General features: G+C 44.8%; 1 protein-coding gene across 1 annotated transcript in view; it reads left to right on the top strand.

Moving 5' to 3' along the window:
- The window catches only part of gpc3 (glypican 3), a 110,783-nt gene that overhangs the window by 49,766 nt on the left and 42,067 nt on the right, over window positions 1-18,950 (top strand). Inside the window, exon 3 of the mRNA XM_085788461.1 lies at window positions 17,090-17,775. Within this exon, the coding sequence (XP_085644587.1) occupies window positions 17,090-17,775 (686 nt within the window). The remainder of the gene's footprint in view (window positions 1-17,089; window positions 17,776-18,950) is intronic.

Here is an 18,950-nt window from a genome sequence, read left to right on the forward strand (position 1 = left end):
GTGAGCCCTATTTGTGCTTCTGTGTATCTCATTTGTGTTCTGGTGACTGAGGCGTGCACCGTGCAAAACTGGCATCAACCTTAACAAGTGTGTGTGTGTGTTTGTGTGTGTGTGTGTGTGTGAGAGAGTGAGAGAAAGAGGAGGGCAAACAAGGGGAGTCCTGTTCTGTTTGTGGGATGAGAGAGATGCGAGAGAGGAGGCAGAGAGAAGAAGAAGGAGGAGGAGGAGGAGGAGGAGAGGGTGAGGAAGGGGAGGTGAGGTGTGTCTCAGCCATTCAGGCAGCGTAGGCGTTTGTCTTTCATCTCCTCTCTCCCACAAACAACAAAGAGGCTCTGAGAGGGTTTTTCTCCCCTCTATCATGTACAATACTTCTTTCTTAACTCTCACCTATTTATAGCAGCACAGGTTGAGAAACGCTACACACTGTGCAGCGTTATTTAATTAGGACCTGCACAATAAACAACAGGACGGGAAACCCAAGCTCATGGACTCAACAGCATAGGAACAAACAAGAGACTCACCTGTGTTGTAGTGAGTGATCTGACAGAAGAAGAAAAAGAAGAAGTGACAGGCAGCGACACAGGAAGTTTGTTTTTTTCCAGCTGTGGAGAAGGGGGGGAGGGTAATTATTACACTTTCAGGGATTCCTCCTATAATTGAAAGAAAAGAAAAACAAAGACAAGAAAAACAAGTGTTGTTTGGTGCAAAGTCTCACGACTGTGGAAGGAAGTGCTGGATGCTTATTTACAGTACATGACGCCTGGTAATAATCATGTCAACAGTGCACACAGCGGCAGCAGAGCAGCGCTGATGATGAAACCCCTGATCAAGACTCCCAGAGACCCTGAAGACAACGGCTCTCGTGTGGTAGACACAGCTCAAGTTCATTTCCCTCACAAACCTTTTTTCATTATACTGTTAAAAAACATTGATATTTCTGCTTTGCCTCCGTTCATCTCTGTTTGTGTGAAGTTATTCGAAGGAACCGTTGAATGTCGCTTCTTCACCTTGAGACACGAATGTCAGGTGTAAACAGAGCCGGAGAGAGCAGCTTCTTCATACGTGATGTTGTCATGGTTATTACAGTGTCCAGTTGTCTGTATGAAGTCGTCCCGTTTCTCATCTGAGTCTGAGTTTATTTTCTGAACTCTGCTGAATTTGACTCCTTCATCCAATCACCAGTGATGAAGAGCAGGAGCGACAACACATTTCATGATCTGGATTGGCAGATTCCCTTTTTTTCAGTGTGTTACATCATTTTGGCCACAGCTGAACCACCGATCTGTTTAAGTTGGTTTATAAACCTTCAGTGTTGCTAAATTAACACATTTATGACAAGATTTAGAGACACATTGGCAACAAATGGAGTGTATTGGAGACACCTTGGCGACTTCCCATTAAAGAGTGTCACCAGTAATGTCAGTAACGCACACCGCTCACTGTGTCTGCTCTGTTCATTGAGCCTGAGCTGTTTCCCAACCAGACGGAGGATGGAGATATTCTCCCACTTCTTACTCCCTCCTTCAGTGATCACTTTACAAGTGTGTAAGTGAAATCACAGCACAGCTGTCGTCTTTAATTTATGTGCTGTGTGTTTTTGTCAGACAACACTGTGGTTATAAACTCAGGATCTTAGGAGCAGCTTAGAAACAGCTTGGAAGTTAACATGAAGCCTTAATGGGGCTGTTTCAAACTCTGACAACAGAAACTGAGTAACATGGAGATGAGAACAACTGTAGTGAATTCAGCTGTAAATGAAACACAACTGTTTTCATCTTTGTCCTCACACTGTCCTGACTGAGCCTTGTTTATATGACTGACTGAATATGATGTACCTGTAAAGTCATTCAGAAACCTGAGTAGGTGTTTACATGTCGCGGTATCCTAGGTTCAACATACCCAGGGTATCTTTCAATTACCCGGCGTCACTTAACCTAATAATCGTGATCGTGCTTGTTACGGTGCTAGGTTCGCCTCGGCTCTACCTAATCAAAAACCCCCTCCCAAAGGTTAGCCCAGCACCTAACATAAACCTTACCAGTCCCTGCGTGATGCATCGACTTGTAAGTGTAGTTACTGCCCTGGGTGAGTGCAATCGTTTCCTATCTGGAGGGGGACGTGTGTTGTGGGAAAACTCACCCAGGTTAGCTGCGCGTGCCCTGTCCGTAGGTCGGCTCCGGCCGTTTCCTTTGACTTCGGTTTCTCGGACAGCCCACTCTTTGTTTAGTTGTTTAAGTTCATTAAAGGACAATTCCGGGCGAATTCAACTCTGGGGTGTATTTTCATATCATTTTAGGTCTAAAAGAATGAATCTGAAGATTTTCAGTTTAATCGCTCCTGTTTTGCGGTAGTTGCATCTGTCCCCGCGTCCCCAAGGCAGCAATGAATGGGAGTGGATGTAAGTTCCGCTGTTTAGGCTGTTTCCATCCCTCAAAGCCGCAATTTTTTTCCACAGACAGCATCAGATGGCGACTCAAACATGCACCGAGAAGTTTATTTACTTCAAGCAAGCCGACATGTTTGTAAAACTAGATCTAATTCAAAGTCTCCCGGAGTCTCGCGCGAGACCCAGTTGCCGTGCGCGGTGTGTTCAGGTGCAGTGGGAAAAGCTACCGTTTGTGTCATAAACACAGGAATATCAACTCTTTACTTGCTTCAAGTAAAAAAAACTTCTGGGCGCATGTTTGAGTAGCCACCTGACGCTGTCTGTGGAAAAAAATGTACACTTCAAGCAAGTAAAGAGTTGATATTCCTGTGTTTATGACACAAACGGTAGCTCCGACTGCGCCTGAATACACCAGCACTGCAACTTCGGGCTCGCGCGAGACTCCGGGAGACTTTGAATTAGATCTAGTTTTACAAACATGCCGGCTTGCTTGAAGTAAATAAACTTCTCGGTGCATGTTTGAGTAGCCATCTGACGCTGTCTGTGGAAAAAAATTGCGGCTTTGAGGGCTGTAAACAGCCTAAACAGCGGAACTTACATCCACTCCCATTCATTGCTGCCGTGGGGACGCGGGGACAGACGCAACTACCGCAAAACAGGAGCGATTAAACTGAAAATCTTCAGATTCATTCTTTTAGACCTAAAATGATATGAAAATACACCCCAGAGTTGAATTCGCCCGGAATTGTCCTTTAAGTGTGGGTCAAAAAGAAAAACAAGTGGTGGTGTGGTGGATGTCGTTTCAGTCTTCTCGGTGTCGTTGAGTCGCCTTTTCCCTGTGGCGTCTTCCTCGTGGGCTTCCGCCTTCTTCCTCCTTTCGGCCCAAAATCCCGACTTGCTCCTCGGGAGCAGCTGCAACCACTTTTGAGAATCCCCCAACACCACGCCCCCTTCTCACGTGTATGTCAGTGAGTCCCTAGCAACCACTCTACCGTGAACCCCACCAGACTGACTCATAACAGTGCTAAACGGTCACACGACGGAGGTTATCAATTCAGTAAGTCAAACCAGGGTTTCCCAGAGCACGTTCACATGAAACGGGCGGAGTTTGCAGCATGTGACCAATCACAGACATGGACAGGTCTGACAGCAGCTGCAGCAGCAGAGCAGAGTGTTTCAGTAACGAGGAGCAGACAATAGTTCTGCAGCAACATGAAGAACTGAAAGATCAAATCCAAACAGAAAGAAACACAGTTGCTGCGGAGAATTACTGACTGTGTAAATGCATAAATTCACAAGATTAAAATTAAATACAATCACTACTCCGTCATTGTGGGATGGCTCCGACACAGGAATCACATTTGTGCATTCCTCTAAACTGGCCTGTTTCTCACATCTAATTTTGTGGTGTGTGATGCAGAGAGTTACTTCTTTTAGAGATGTTCAGACAGAGGAGAGCAGTTGTAGCTACCTTGCTAGTATCTTCTTATTAGCTCAGCAGCTGTGTATCTCTCCAACCAGCCATGTTGCTGCATCATTAACCCTCAAGCAGCCAACTTTAGAGGGACGTGGTGAATTTTGTGACTCAGGCCAATTCCCCCTGATTCCAGCCACGGTGCAACAATTAGTTTTGTAATGCATAAACATGAGATTGATATTGATCCTCTCATGTAATTCTTAGAAAGAGAGTGAGTGCATTTACCAAACCTTTAACTTTAATCATCCTTGTCTGGAGAAGGACCAGTGGTTTTACCACTTTATGTGAGTGTTGTTGTCTGAATCCCTGTCCCCTCTGCTGCCCTGTGTTATACAGAAACATTTTCCCTCCATTTCTTTTACAAATGAATTCCTTCACATCACCATACTGAACTTAGAAAGGAGATTATGCAATGCACCGTAATGACATTTTTCAGGGATGCAATGTTGCGGCAAATTGCGGCAGTGAAACAGATTTAAACATCCTGTAAAAAGGCTTTAACCAGATTTTGGTGTTTGTTGTTTGAATTGATGTTTGTGCGGCACAGTCGTACTGAGCCAAACGTATTCATCAGATGTTAAAATACAGCACAGGGATCTCTGCTCTGCTGTTTTTGCTGATTGAATTTTGTGCCAATCATCCTTGTTCTTTTGAAAACCCAGAGATGCTTCTACTTCAGTCATCAATATGATGTGCTGGTTCATTATAATTTGCCAACCACTGTGCCATCACGCCTAAGAAAATGTTTGCCTCCAGATTAAAGAGCTTATGGGCCTGAAGTGATTTCTCTCTAAACAGTCTTTCTGTTTGAGATCAGACCTCCTCCTCCTCCTCTTTGGCCAAGAGATTAATTGTTTCTCTCTTTTTCTCATAAACTGACATAATCCCAAAATCTCAGGACATCTGGTGTGCTTGTAGGTTGAGACACCAGGGGTGTTATGAAGCTCATTTTCTGGGTTTGGTGCCATCTCAATATTTTACTGTGGTGTCGTAAAACAGTCATGGAAAATAAAAACTGTTCTGCCACATGTCCAACAACACGCCACTAGCAACTGGAGCCAATTTTGTAGTGATAACAGCAAAGAGACTCTCTGCGTTTTTGGAGCTACTTCAATGAGTTGGTCAGTGACTCTGATTAATTAATCCCACTGGTCACAAATGTGACTAAAATCTCATACGGGGGTTGTGAAACTAAAACAGTAGTTTTATAACTTTCAGAAGTTTAAACAATTTCACTGTCTTAAAATATAACCTTGATTTCCCATGTGGGTTGTTACATGGTAAAATACATTTCCCGCAGTAGGGAGACGATGACTGCAGATAAAGGGATAGTTCACCCAAAATTCAAATTTCACTCATTTTCTACTCACTCTCATGTCGACTAAGGGATGGGAGAAGTTTCAGAGTCATCCGTGCCTTTTTGGAGTTACAGGGGGGCTCGTTTGTAGCGGAAGCTCCCAGTGTCTCAGTTCACGGCTCTGCCGGTGTCAGTGCAAATCGCGCAGAGCCGGAGGGACATTACAGACGAGCAGTATGGAGGTATTTGGATGTTTTTTGGTGTGTCTTTTTGTACGAAGAAAAGTGAGTCCCGTTCGATATCGTCATATGGCAATGCAGTGCTGCGCGGACCCCCCCTGTAACTCCAAAAGGGCACGGATGACTCTAAAACTTCTCCCAACCCTTGACATGAGGGTGAGTAGAAAATGAGTGAAATTTTAATTTTGGGTGAACTATCCCTTTAAGATAAAACTAAGATAAAGCTTTATAATAGAAATTTTTAATTAGAGGGATATTGTACTGCAGTATTAATATTAGGGCTGGGTATCACTAGGTACCCCACGATACGATACTATCACGATATTTTACCTACGATAACGATAATATCACGGTACAGCGATTCTGCGATTATCGATATATTGCAAGAAATTTCATCCACGATACATCACGATATCTGTGTCACTGAAGAAATTCAGAATTTATTAATTGCACTGAATCCATTTCACATGAATTACAAGTCAAGAATCAAGAAAAAACAAGTAAAATAAAGTGTACTGCACACTGTGCAAGTTACAACAACATATTTTAATTGGATTTAGGTCTGAAACATGATTTATTATTTGAAAAAAAAATTGAAAAAAAAAATCGATATTTAAATATTGAATATTGATATCGTATCGCGGTATAAAGTATCGCGATATATTGCCATATCGATATTTTTGCCCACCCCTAATTAATATAATATAAACTGTTTTTATTTAGGTTGTTTTATGGAAGAGCAGGATCCCTCACTGGCTTCCCACCACATTGATTGTAATTAGATAATGTACAACTCCCAGAATGTGACGGTAAATTGAATCATGGGTATAATATGTGGTGGCAGGGCCATAACTTAAAGCAGATAACAGCGGCACGGCCGTTTCGGCTAATGCTGTGTTCAAGGCAGGCTTTTGAAACCGTAAGTTACAGCTTCAAGTCACAACTACGACTTGGTAGCGTTCCAGGTAACCCGTAGCTCGTGTTTTTACCGTCCTGTTGTCTGTGAAAGTTCCCTATAACGGCCACTCGTAACTTCCGACCCGTGAACTCGTACCAGATCGAACTGGTATGACTTCACAGGAAGGAAAAACACAAAGTACGAGTTTCCTTGAACGCACCATGAGTTAGCAGCCCCCGCCCTTGTCAGGCATCAATTGGTCCTCGTGCTACGTCACCACATTCACGCGCATCCCTTGGCTGCACACACAGCCCTTCATGCCGTTCTCTCCCCTCATTGGATAACACTTGTATCCCACAAGGAAAATTTTCTCCTCGGGTTACAGCAGAGCAGAGTGACGGAGAGACTCGTGTTTAGGCTGAAATACTTCATGTAAGTGATTGCTGACGGAAAATAGGACTATTTAGGACTTATATTAACAAAAACATTCCACTGATATCTGCTTTAACTTCGCGGGTTAAACTGTGAGAATAAAATAGCGTTTGAAAAGCCTTATGTTATCAGCTTTGCAGCCACTTATTCAGCACACAGAGCTGAATAACCAACCATAAAACATAACAAAGTGGTTTTAGTTTCACATAATTAGCATCTATATGCTTTCTTTAACGATGATATATATAAAATGTATAGTCGCTTTGCCAGGCTGAAAACCCATAAAAGCTTTGCGTCTAAGGCGTCCTTGAAGGACAAAGAATTCTTCACGTCTGCACAGTATTGTGTGTACGTGACTTAACAGGCGTACTACGTAAGCAGAACACAACAAGAACCTTTGTTGGGCACGAATGTTGAGGTCAAAGCTGCTGATAGAACAGAATAGGAAGTTTTGATGCTTGTTTCCATCTCTGCAGCTCTTATGGTTAGGGTTAGGTACAGGTTCAAGATTCAAGAAGTTTATTGCGCCATTTTGATCACAGACAAGCTGAGTACAATAGGAATTATTGTGCAGAGTCCCTGAGGAGTCAGACTGAGTTAAAAAGAGTTAAAACGTTTTAAAAGAATTATTAAAAGAATAAGTCAAGGCAAAAAAGATAAAGAAAACATCAATAAATGAATAACATTGAAGAGTAAAGGTGAAACAGTGAAACAAAAGGCCGGTGTCTTCTGAGCGGCTGCGTGGGACAGGCTGAAGGACACTTGTTGCATGCATGTTTGCTCCTCTTCAACAACAGGATCTGTTTCACTCTTAGTCACAGACAAATTCCCAGCACATTAATCTGAGAGGTATTAAAACATCCTGTGTCTGGTTTGTAATTACCTGCAGACCTCTCAGCTGCTCTGGATGAATACATCATCAAACATCACTGAAACTCAGTTTGGTTGCGCACGATCCAGAGCTGCACTGTTTAGTCCAGATTAGTTGAACTATGACGTCACTGGCTGTTTTTTTTTGTTTTTTTTGCTATAGTACCTGGCCTGCCTTATTGTTTTACATTTGACTCTGTATGTCTGTATATGCAGGCAGTAGTGAGCTGATGGGTATATACATGTAGGTATACTGGCAGAAACAAGGCTGATTTAACACCATCTAGATTGCATGTGCATCATCTTCATGAAGAGGAATATATGACGAATCATTTTATAAATTTTAAATGAACCTTGCAAAATGCTGCCTTAGCTCATTCTCGTCTTTGTTTCCTCCTGGCTTCCTTTGTAGTCGTCAGTGCGATGAGGGATTCTTCCAGTTTACACTTAAAACAGCAGTACACTGATGCATTCTCTCTCATCCTCTGACGTCTGCCTTTGTGAGCTGTCTCCTTCTTTGCGCTCGCTGTTCGACTTGTTGCCGTTTCCCAGCGTTCCTTTTGTTTCTCAGACAGCTGCTTCCTTTTCTTTTCACAAACTCCAAAGCTCTGCGCACTGCATCTTTACTCTGATAACTTTCACACCACACTTTTTTTTTTTTTTTTTTTTGCTTGATGGTTTCTCCGTCCGTCTGTCAAGCGCTGTTGTTAAATCAGCATAAATCAATCCCCGCTCCCTCTCTTTAGTAGCCGCTGGCTGTTTCACTTATTTCCTGCTGATCTTTTTCCTCCTTGGCCACCTGACCTCATTGCCCTCCTTGCTCATGCATTTTAGTCTAGAAACCTCCCTCCATACCAATAACCTGTGAGCCTGTTGCTGAACAGCAGGGTCCGACGTTTTTCCTGTCCTGTATTTCAAAACCTGTGAAGGTTAGTTTCTGCCAGCTGCAAAACGCACAGCGAGAACCTTTTTTCCACCACCACTTTTTTTTTTTTTAAACTGCTGCTGGTAAAAAGGGTCTCAATTTCATGTTCCACATCAAAGTCTTTTGGCATGTTATTCCTGCTTCAGGCCGACCTGTGTTTCTCAAAGTTTCTCAAAGATTCAAGTTGAAATACTCTCACTGCTGAGAATGGTGTGTTAGCGTTGAATACTTGGTGCCAAGTTAATGATCCCTGGGCCGTCGAGCACAACACAAACACCTTCAGTGTTTTGAGATGCATTTGTCACGAGGAGGAGATAGATACAGTAAACGCCGAAGGCCTCACTCCGCACTCCGCGGCTCTGTAATAAAACTGTCATTGATGTCCTTGAACTCTCGGGGGCTCAGGCAGTCAATTACAAACACAATCACACCCTAACACACACAGACACACACCCTCACAGTCCATTTGATCTCTTGAAAGGATGAGTGTGAGACTTCTTCAGGCAGTCCCACTATAAGGGAGTAAATACGGTCTGTAGCAATACGTCACGGTACATCTCGTAACAGTGTGTATCAGAGCCGATATGGCCAACCATTAATTATTAACACAGCGGGCCACTGACCCAACAGGCCTACTGGGCTCCCAGGTCAGGGGGGGGTCAGGGTCCGAGCCTCTGTGTGACCTCACTGTTGGAGGAAAGTCAACTAAACCAAATCTTTACAAAGACATATGAAACCACCACGAAGGAGACAAAACTATTACACAGAAACACATGTCCACATATAAGTGTGTTGCAAAATGCAAACAACACTTCACTGTCTTGCTCCTTTTGTAAGAGGCAGGTCTCTCTAATCTTTTATTTAAGTCAATATTAAATATTAAATCCTTGTACTAATTACAACTTGCTCTGATCTCATTTGTTCAGTTTTTGCACTCACACACACACACGGATACACATTTGCTCATCAGGGGGGATAGAGTGTAACCTAATTAGTGTAATGCAATTTGTGTTTTTAATATTGACCTCTAATATTCTGAGGTCACATCAGTTCATTATTATTATCCGTGTGAAGCGGCCGAGCGTGGAGCTGCAGGTCGCACGCGGAGAACCAAAGATCTGACATGACAGTTTTTAATCCACTCAAAGTCCTTTGTCTCGACTCTGCTCTCCAGCTCCGTGCAGCCGTCCACACGTCCCAGCACCGTCTCTCTCCACCTCTCTCGCTCTGTTCCTCTCCCTCTCTATCCCACACTGTGCACCCATCTGTTTCACCAACTTCAAAAAACACTCCGCGTCCCATTCTGCTTTTTCTTTCCTAAGTTCAGTCCCGTTGCTCTTTCTTTAATGTCTCCTAAGCCTTTGCTTCAAAAAGCAGCGGATCTCATCTCTGGTTACTATTTATGCACTTTATGAAACGGCAATGCAAATATTTCTTCTTTAACATTTGTTTCTGTTTGAAAGCGAGCCGTGCAAGATTAAGCCAATGCAGGGGCGTGATGTGTTGCAGGGCTTGAAAGATAGACTGAGGGTGAATGAGTGGGAGTGTATTCATCTTAAACCACAGATCTACTTTGAGATGCATATTGGATTAATAGAGCCTGGATGCTTGATTTGGAGTGTAGTACTCAAGCTATGTTAGTCATGACCTCTCTCATCTCTCCTCTCTGGATCAGGCTTTTTACCCACATCCTCAAATCACGACCCCGGAGAGCAACAAGAGCTGTGTGTATATGTGTGTGTGTGTAATAGTCTGTGTTTGTGTGTCCTGTCTCTGTGTCTCGGTCTGTAGCTCTGGAAATGAATCCATTATTGGAAAAGCCTTTCACTCAAGTATCACTTTTCAGAGAGGTAGGATTCCTCGGCGTCCACAGATGTAGCGACTGTGCGAGGAGTCGGTCTGCCAGGCGAACGTCGGATCGGGGTGTCAGCTCTCTCTCACCCCGTGGCTGAGTTTTGGCGAGAGGTGCGTTGCGATGTGTGTCACAGCTCTGGCAGCGCTTGACTCCAGCTGCCTTTGAATGCAGCTTCAAAGCCTGCCTTCGCTGAATGTTTCTCTCCACACGTTTTGGCACTTTTTCACCAACTCCCCTCCTCCTCCTCCTCTTCCTCCGCCCCCCTCCAGCTCTCCACTGTGTGTTTTTTTTTTTTTCCAGTTCCACTTTTGCACCCGTGTCCTTCCCGCCTCACCGTGTCCTCTACTCCGCGTGGCCTCTGACAGCGCCAGTTTGCCGAGGTCTGAGATAGAGCCCGACTCAACTTTGACCTCAGCGAGCACCGGAGATCAATGTAGGTCAATGATGAAAGAGAGAAATATGGAGGAAGGAGAGGACGCAGCCTGACAGATTCTGTATCAGTGAGGAGCAGCGGTATCGGTCTGTCTGTGTGCACCTCCGATTATTATCATCACTTCATGTTGAGGTGATGTGTGGATATTTATAGTCAAATTCAAGCCAAACACAAAACATCAAAGCATCAAAACATATTTTTAAGAGGAGATGTGTGTCGACAGACTCTGAATGGAGTCGCTGTGTGAGACTGAGAAAAGACCCTTTTTCACTTGATCTGTTTATGTGCGGTGGGCGACAGGTAATAAGGCCAGCAGATGGATTTTCATTGTTTCTTGTTTTGTGTCTAGCTGTGGGGAAACATTTTCCAGAAGCTCGTGGGGCAGCGGATGAATGAATGAATGAATGAATGAGGAGAACAATCTGCTTGTGTGTGTGTGTGTGTGTGTGTGTAGCTCTAGTCCTTACACCTGACTCACACCTTGCCCTCCTACTATGGTTTGCCAAATGTTCGCCCACACTTTCACCACCTGGCTCCTGCTGTGCGCTGTGTGATTGCATTGTGCTGGTCTGTGTGCGTGCCCGTGTGTGTGTGTGTCTGTGTGTGTGCGACCAGGCGCTCCCTCTAACAGATGGAGTAACCTAATACACGTCTCATTTCTGCCCTGCTGTCCATTGGCCCTCATGGTCTGCTGGTGATGCTATCTGGGCCTTACCAGCATCCTGTCTCTTTTGTTCCTGGAATCAGCCCACCCCGCCCCTGCCCTTTCCTCTGCCGCCGCCGCCGCCGCCACCATCCCATAACCACCCCCCCGGGCACCTGGACTCAGACACACACACACACAAGTGTGGGTTGTCAGGTGGAGCGGGTCTCAGGTTACCGGGGACAGGTTGCTTTCTTTGAGGGGGCTGATTGAGATGTGTGTGGAAAAACAGCATATTGTTTACAGTCAATGAGCAGATGCTGCTTGTATTGTAGACAAGCTCATGAAATCATAACTGAAGCCCGGAGCTGTGTGTGTGTGTGTGTGTGTGTGTGTGTGTGTGTGTGTGTGTGTGTGTATATGTCACCCTCTGCATGTCTGTATACTCATTGCACCCACTGAATTATAAGTGCAGCTGAAATCATATGATCAAACACTTGGACCAGTCATCGGCTTTATTACAGTTTCACTCCATCAACCGAAGCCAAAGTGTCGGTTTCACTTTGTTACATCAGAAGTGAGACTGTGGCGATACGAGGTTTTCCTGTGCTGGTGCATGTGACTTTGTGAATGGCTCTCCAGCTCTCCTGCCACTCCTCTCTCTGCGTCCTGGACAGGTACTGTTTTGTCACCGGGACCAGGTGGCGGCGGCTCCGCCATCCGTCTCCATGGCGGCTAGAGGTGACACTCCATCAGCCCCTAATGGATTAGTCTCATTGGCTGGATAATTTATTGATGTTTTCCTCACTTGGGGGATAATGGGTGTATGGGCCGCTGATTGATGAGCACGCATGTCCGCCTTCGCAAGCGTGTCAACCGCAGTCAGCGGTCAGTCAGTCAGTCTGGTGCTGTGTTGACTTATGTAACACCCAGACTGATGAACGTCAAATGTGTTCATTTGACAAGCCATTCATAGATTATATGAAAAGCCTGTTTGATGTCGGAGCCGGAGTCACTTGCAGCTTTAAGACGTCAGAAATCAGCGACGATTTATTAGATTCCTCTTCCGAAGACGACCTGAAATCTGACGCCAGTGATCATAGATTAATTGGCGTCTTTGATTAATGGCATGATATGCAGCCAAACTGGGTATGATGATAAAGTCTGCAGCTTTTACGAGACCCACAGTGACAATGTGCTCTGTGTAGCCTGTACTTGCCGAAGAAGACTGTGCTTACTCTAATTGATCTGACATCCATATTTTAATACTCAGGGAAGGGGAGATGCTCAAAATCCTTGGAGTAAACATTATCTGGCTGGAGAATAGGTGCACAGAGGTAAAGGAGGAGAGGCAGAGACTTTATGCTTTTTTCATGTGCTGCTGATCCGTCTGTTAAAAAAAAAAAAGCCTTCAGCCTCAGAGGAGAAACAGTTTTCCAGCAGCCAGCCTCCTCCTCCCTCCATCTGACAGAATAAATGCAACAATAATATGCAATAATTTTAAGTGTGATCCAATATGTTTCTGTGGGCGGCTGCTCTGCTAATGTGCTGCTCTTGACCTCATACAGTTGTATCCAGAATGTCACAGGTCTCTGACATACAGCCCCTCTCCCCTCCATTAGACGACACCTGATCCCGCGCAGGCTTTCACCGATGAAAGAGAGCGAGCAGCATGCGCAGGAAATGGGCTCCCGATGGTTCCTGACCCCGGGTACTTAGAGCCATCCAATTGCATTTATGAAGAGTCCTCTAGTCTTTTCTTTTTGCCGTTACAAAGTGGATCTCCCCTTTGTGGTGTAAGAGATACTACAGGTAGCGGCTAAATTACACGGTTTGATAAAAGAGGCTTTCACAGAAACCAAAAAAACCAGGAGAGGATAGGTTTGAGGTGGACATGCATTTTCTCACTGCCTCCAACTTTCAATCAGTAACCAAATCTGAGAGGCGAGCCGGCGACTCTTTGTGTCCTTCCAGGAACTGCACACACTGTTTAGTGAGTCTGTGTGAGGGCGTGTCCCCCCCCCCTCCCATTCTGTCTCCTTGTCTTGGCAGATAATCTGCACATCTGTCAGATGCTCCCCACAGAGGGAAGTGCTCCTCCGACACAACAGGACGGCCGCAGCCTGAGAGTGTGCACAGATGTGCGCTGCTCCAGAGCATCCGCTCACACTCACCCAAACATCCTCAAATGCTTTCCTTAACCTTTACTAACCCAGCAACTGTTCCGCCGAGTGTGCACGCTGTTCTGCACCCAGTTTCATATTCACACACATTCAGACACACGGTGTGCTGCTGGTCACAGCTGAGGAGCTGATTGACTCTTATTTTGAAGCTGTGTAACTTCTGCACAGCAGGAAGATGTTTCATTGCCATGGTCCTGGCATTGTGTATGTGTCGAATGAGAAACTTGAGCAGCAGCCGGTGGTAATCATAATCAACATGCCTTAGACTCAGTAGCTAAATTTAAAATTTAAAGACATCATCATTTATTAGCAACTGGCAGTAACACAGTTTAAGTTTCAGTTTAAAAATGCAGCTCTGACTTTTTACACAAGGTTGTCCTCAAGTTTGGAGACCAACACAACATCATATCATTTTCAGCTTTTTTCACTCACTTTTATTATTATTTAATTATTTAATTAAATGTATTGTGCATATTTTGATGTGTCAAATTCACTCCGTTAATTTTAAATGCACTGCACTGATGATGAGAAACAATCTTTTGTTTCTTTCTGAGTATGCCAATACTCTGAGAAATGACAAAGTGAATGTTAAATCTTGAATTTTATATAACCCATTTATTTGCTTGCTCATTGATTGGCAACGATAAATTTCCCATAAGTGATAATGTGTGTGAGTGTGCGAGCGTGCTTGCACATGTGCATTGTTCATCTCTAGGCTAAATGTCGGCTCAGTGATGGACCAGCGACCTGTCCAGGGTGTACACCGCCCTCGCCCTATGTCAGCTCCAGCCTCACGTGACCTGACAAAATATGTAGTTTTATATTTGTTTATGTTTCTGTGTAGCAGGGTCGATTCTGTTTCTCAGAGAGAAACATCACACTGCAGCTGTACTGTGACAAACAGTGTTTTAATAGATGTTAACACCACTAACTAGATTGCTAGTTAGCTTGCTAGCAACTACCTTACTTCCAACAGTGTTGTTGTACAGTAGCTTTCCCACTCATAGACTTCTCTTTGGCAGCGTCTCAGTATATTAACAGTCACCCAAGTGGATTTGACAGTTGAGGTGACATTTAACATTTTAGCTCCTCTATTATCCATCCAAGAGAATGACGACATCCACTATCGTCTATCCTCCTACCTTCATACATTAGCCAGATTACTCTGTGAACTGCTGCCTCATTATTATCAAATGGCTGCTAATGATTTTTCTTGTGCAGTATCAGCGTGACAACACCTGACATTATCCCATTCATCTTAAACCTGTGAACTCATGGACTGAAGTTATAATCCCCTAAAATAATTTAACATTTTTCACTTAAATTTCACCTGCACCTCAAATCACAGCAGCCACAGTTAATCTTCATCTGTCTGTTCTTTGTATCGCCATTGTTACATTGTTGTTGAATGCAGCTTAAACTCTCATTCAGACAGGATTAACAATACAGGTGGGGGATAAGATACTGCAATGTGCCGCTTGGTAATTGAACTCATTGTTCCATTGTTTCATTTACGTAAACCGTCACAAAATTACAAGAGATGGTCTGTAACAGCAGGACAAAGACACAAAGACTCATAAGGCAGAAACACCAAGTGAGGTGAATTTCAGACCGAATTTGCCAAAATGTAAAAAACAAAATGGCTCAAAAAGAGAGTCCAATACCTGCTTAGCAAGCAGTCCATTCAATAAGTTTTTACAGGGTCTTGCTCTCCAGATGGCTTTTATATGAACTCTTGTGATATTAATGAAGAGGAGGGACAAAGAACTCTTCACACAAAAGAAAAACCAAACACGTAGATCTGCTTTACAACACGAGCATGTTGCTCTGTATGGGAGCAGAACAAACAGTAGGTGGGACCAGGTGATGATAAAATCATCATCCCTGGAGATAAAAACCCAAATTAGACAGAGAGACGACGACAAACAACAAGTCTCCAGGTGAGATGTTGATGAGCTGAATTGTTGTGTGCAAGTTGGAGTCGCACAGTTGAACTGACACATTATCACTGACACCGCCACATTTATGAGTGTGAGCGTCGTTAGCATGAGTCACCGGGACCCACTGGTCATACAAGGTCGAGAGCAGCAATGAAAAGATGATTGTGTTAATTCTTCTCCTTCATTCTCAGATGTTATGTGGCTGAAATGTGCACCACAAGCGGTTTGTCAGTACGGGCCGAGCGATGTTCATTTCCTTTTGCTCAGATATTGTCATATTCCCATAAAGACCTCCTTGTGTTCCCGAAAATTACACAGAGAAAAAACACATTATATGTCCTCCACAAAAGAGACAGAGCTGTCACGTCGTTTCTCAGCGCTGTCCAAGGACCCAGAGCCCTGTGGAGGCTGACAAGCTTCATTTGACCTCGGAGAAGCATGAAGAGAAAGAAATTAAACTATCCAAGCACGAAAAAATCAAATAACAAAGATGAAATGGCGAGCCGCTGTAGCACAAAAACCAATCACTTCCTCTAATGTCCCCTAAACCAGTGCTTCCCCCCGCCTTGCCGCTGCCACCGCCCCCTCCTCCTCCTTCTCCCTCACAAAACTGTTGTGGCTATCACTACCAACAAAGCGATGTAGTGGACTAGCTGTGGTATAAATGGGATTTCAGCATCCCTCGCCATTCTCCTGTCCAAAGCTTCATTTCACTGACTCTCAGCTCCCCTGCTAAGTTCAGTAATGGAGCTTTAAATCCCCTCTGTTGTTGGGTCCTCACTTATTTTGCTACCGGGTCGATGATAGAGTTCTCGCTTCTTGTGCCACCTTGTTGATAAGACTTCACTTTGTGCCTTGAAACGCCACTGATTATTTTCTCCCCACACATTGGCCACGCGCCCCTCCCTCCTGCAATCCCTGTGTGCTTTTTTCCCCTCAAGACATCCTCGTGGCCATGCTTCTCCCAGCTGACTAATATATTGAGATTAATGCTTCTTTTAAAGTGACTTTTTTTTTCTTTTTTTTTCATAAAAAGAGTTTTTTTATAGTCTGCTCTTTTGTAGTACTGAAAGGTCAAATTCCAAATCCTGCTTTTCATCTATTGCAGAAGCTTTGCTCTCTTTATATTTCAAGTCGTCGTCTATTGCTTCAGTATTGTGCCTACTGTTATGCGTGTGTTGGTGTGTTTGGCCTGTGAGAGTGTGAGCGATCCCATTAGAGAAAACAACAGATCTTAGAGAAACTGGGTAAAGGGAATCAGAGGCGGCGTGCGTGGGAAGTTTCCTCAGACTGTGATCGTTAAGGGTGGGATGGCTTCTGTTTGCATCTATTTGACTGTTTTCATCTTTCGGAGCTAAATTGCCGCCTATTTGACAGCTTGGTGTAGTTTTTCTGTGATAACTGAGGCGTATCGTCACCTGCTGTAAACAACAGCTTTCAAAAGGTGGCTTCACTTTCACCTCACCTGACTCTCCATCTGTTGCTTTGTCTTTTCTTTTTCCCTCCAACAGAGGCCTTTGACCTGGTGCTGCGCCACGGCCGTAACTCCACCCTGACCATGCTGAAGGCGGAGTTCCCCGCTCTCGCAGGCGGAGCCCCGAGCTTAGTGGGACAGCTCTTCCTGGACATGTCGCTCTACATCCTCGGCTCGGACTCGGTGGTGGAAAACATGGTGGAGCTGTTCTACGGCCGCCTCTTCCCCCTGGCGTACCGCCGCCTTCTGGGGGGCAGCCTGTCCTCCGTGTCCGAGGAGTGTGTCAGAGGAGCCTGGAAGGACTCGGGAGCGTTTGGCCCTTATCCTAAACTGATGATGACCCGTCTGTCTCGCTCCCTCCAGGCCACGCGAGTCTTCTTGCAGGCGCTGAACCTGGGCATCGAGGTTGTCAACACGACGGACCACCTGCGGCCCGGCCGGGACTGCAGCCGGGCCCTGCTGAGGCTGTGGTACTGCCCGCACTGCCAGGGCATGCTGGGACCACCCACCTGCAGAGGCTTCTGCCAGGCGGTGATGCAGGGCTGCCTGGGGGGCGCGGTGGAGGTGCAGCCTCACTGGAGGACCTACATCGACGGCCTGGGGAGGCTGGCTGGCTCTATGAGGGCGGACAAGGACATGGAGACGGCTGTTTTTCGGCTGCCATCCATGATCAAACTGGCTCTGAAACACGCTGTGAACTCACGTGCCCGCCTCACTGCCCTGGTGAGTCCAGTTCGCCACCACACGTTCACAATCACACAAACACACACTTCTGGAAAATAGCTTTCATACTGAAAACAACAAGAAAATTTAAAGGAGTATTACCTTCAGCACCAAAACACAAAGTAACTCATGTTAGGGTAAACCATGGATGGATGGATGGATGGATGGATGGATGGACGGATGGATGGACGGATGGACCGACGGACGGACGGGTGGATGGATGGATGGATGGATGGATGGATGGACGGATGGATAGATAGATAGATAGATAGATAGATAGATAGATAGATAGATAGATAGATAGATAGATAGATAGATAGGTCAGGTCCTGTCTCGTCTTTGCTCTTTGTCTTTGTTTACCTGTTACCTGCAGTTTTGCACAGTCACCCAAACATAATCCTGATGCAAGTGCTGGATATTCGAACCATGTGTCATGGCCCTATTAGCTGCAGTGTTACTACTGCATCACAAACATCAGATTGTTTATTGTTCAGTGTCTATCTATCCACATTAGACCTGTAGAATCATCTTTGTCACCGTGGGCCCCTCCCTCACACCGAGTGAACCACCAGGAGTGTGATGTTATGTGTATTAGATAAACTAAAGAAATCCACCGTCAGGTTAACGTTGACCTAGGCTTTTTATCTGATGAGCCTTGTTGTTTTTGTCCCAGTGTGACAACATAGTGGTAATTTAAATGAATGACAAAGGCTGAATTTGGCGATGCAGTGTTAATGACACAATCGACCACGTCCCTTAGAAATATACGCTGGAGATGAAGAGTGAAAGAAATATCACATTTCTGCACAGTTATTTTCAGGTTGGAAGATCTTTATCATGAGAGGGAGGACATGTTTGTTTCTTTTCATATTTTTTTGGCTGGATAAATGATCCAGGCAGCGTTTTTCTTTCTTTACCCCAACAGAGTAAACGGTGTTTTAAAATAAGATAAGCACTGCAAGCAGCCACAGCTTCCTCTGACCTACAACATATTACTTATCCTTGGACTGAAATGAATGGAGAGAAAGGAATAGAGGGAGAGTAAAGAAAAGTGGTAGAACAAGTATTTCTTCATGCAGTCAGACGGCTGTTCCCAGACCATCACACTGAGACTCTTCACTCCTCAGCGGCGGTGACCCGTTATGTGTGGTTTCAACTGCGATAAAACCGTCAAG

Source organism: Trachurus japonicus, chromosome 10, assembly GCF_045865225.1.
Source record: "Trachurus japonicus isolate A0001 chromosome 10, Traja_1.0".
In the NCBI taxonomy this organism is placed as follows: domain Eukaryota; kingdom Metazoa; phylum Chordata; class Actinopteri; order Carangiformes; family Carangidae; genus Trachurus; species Trachurus japonicus.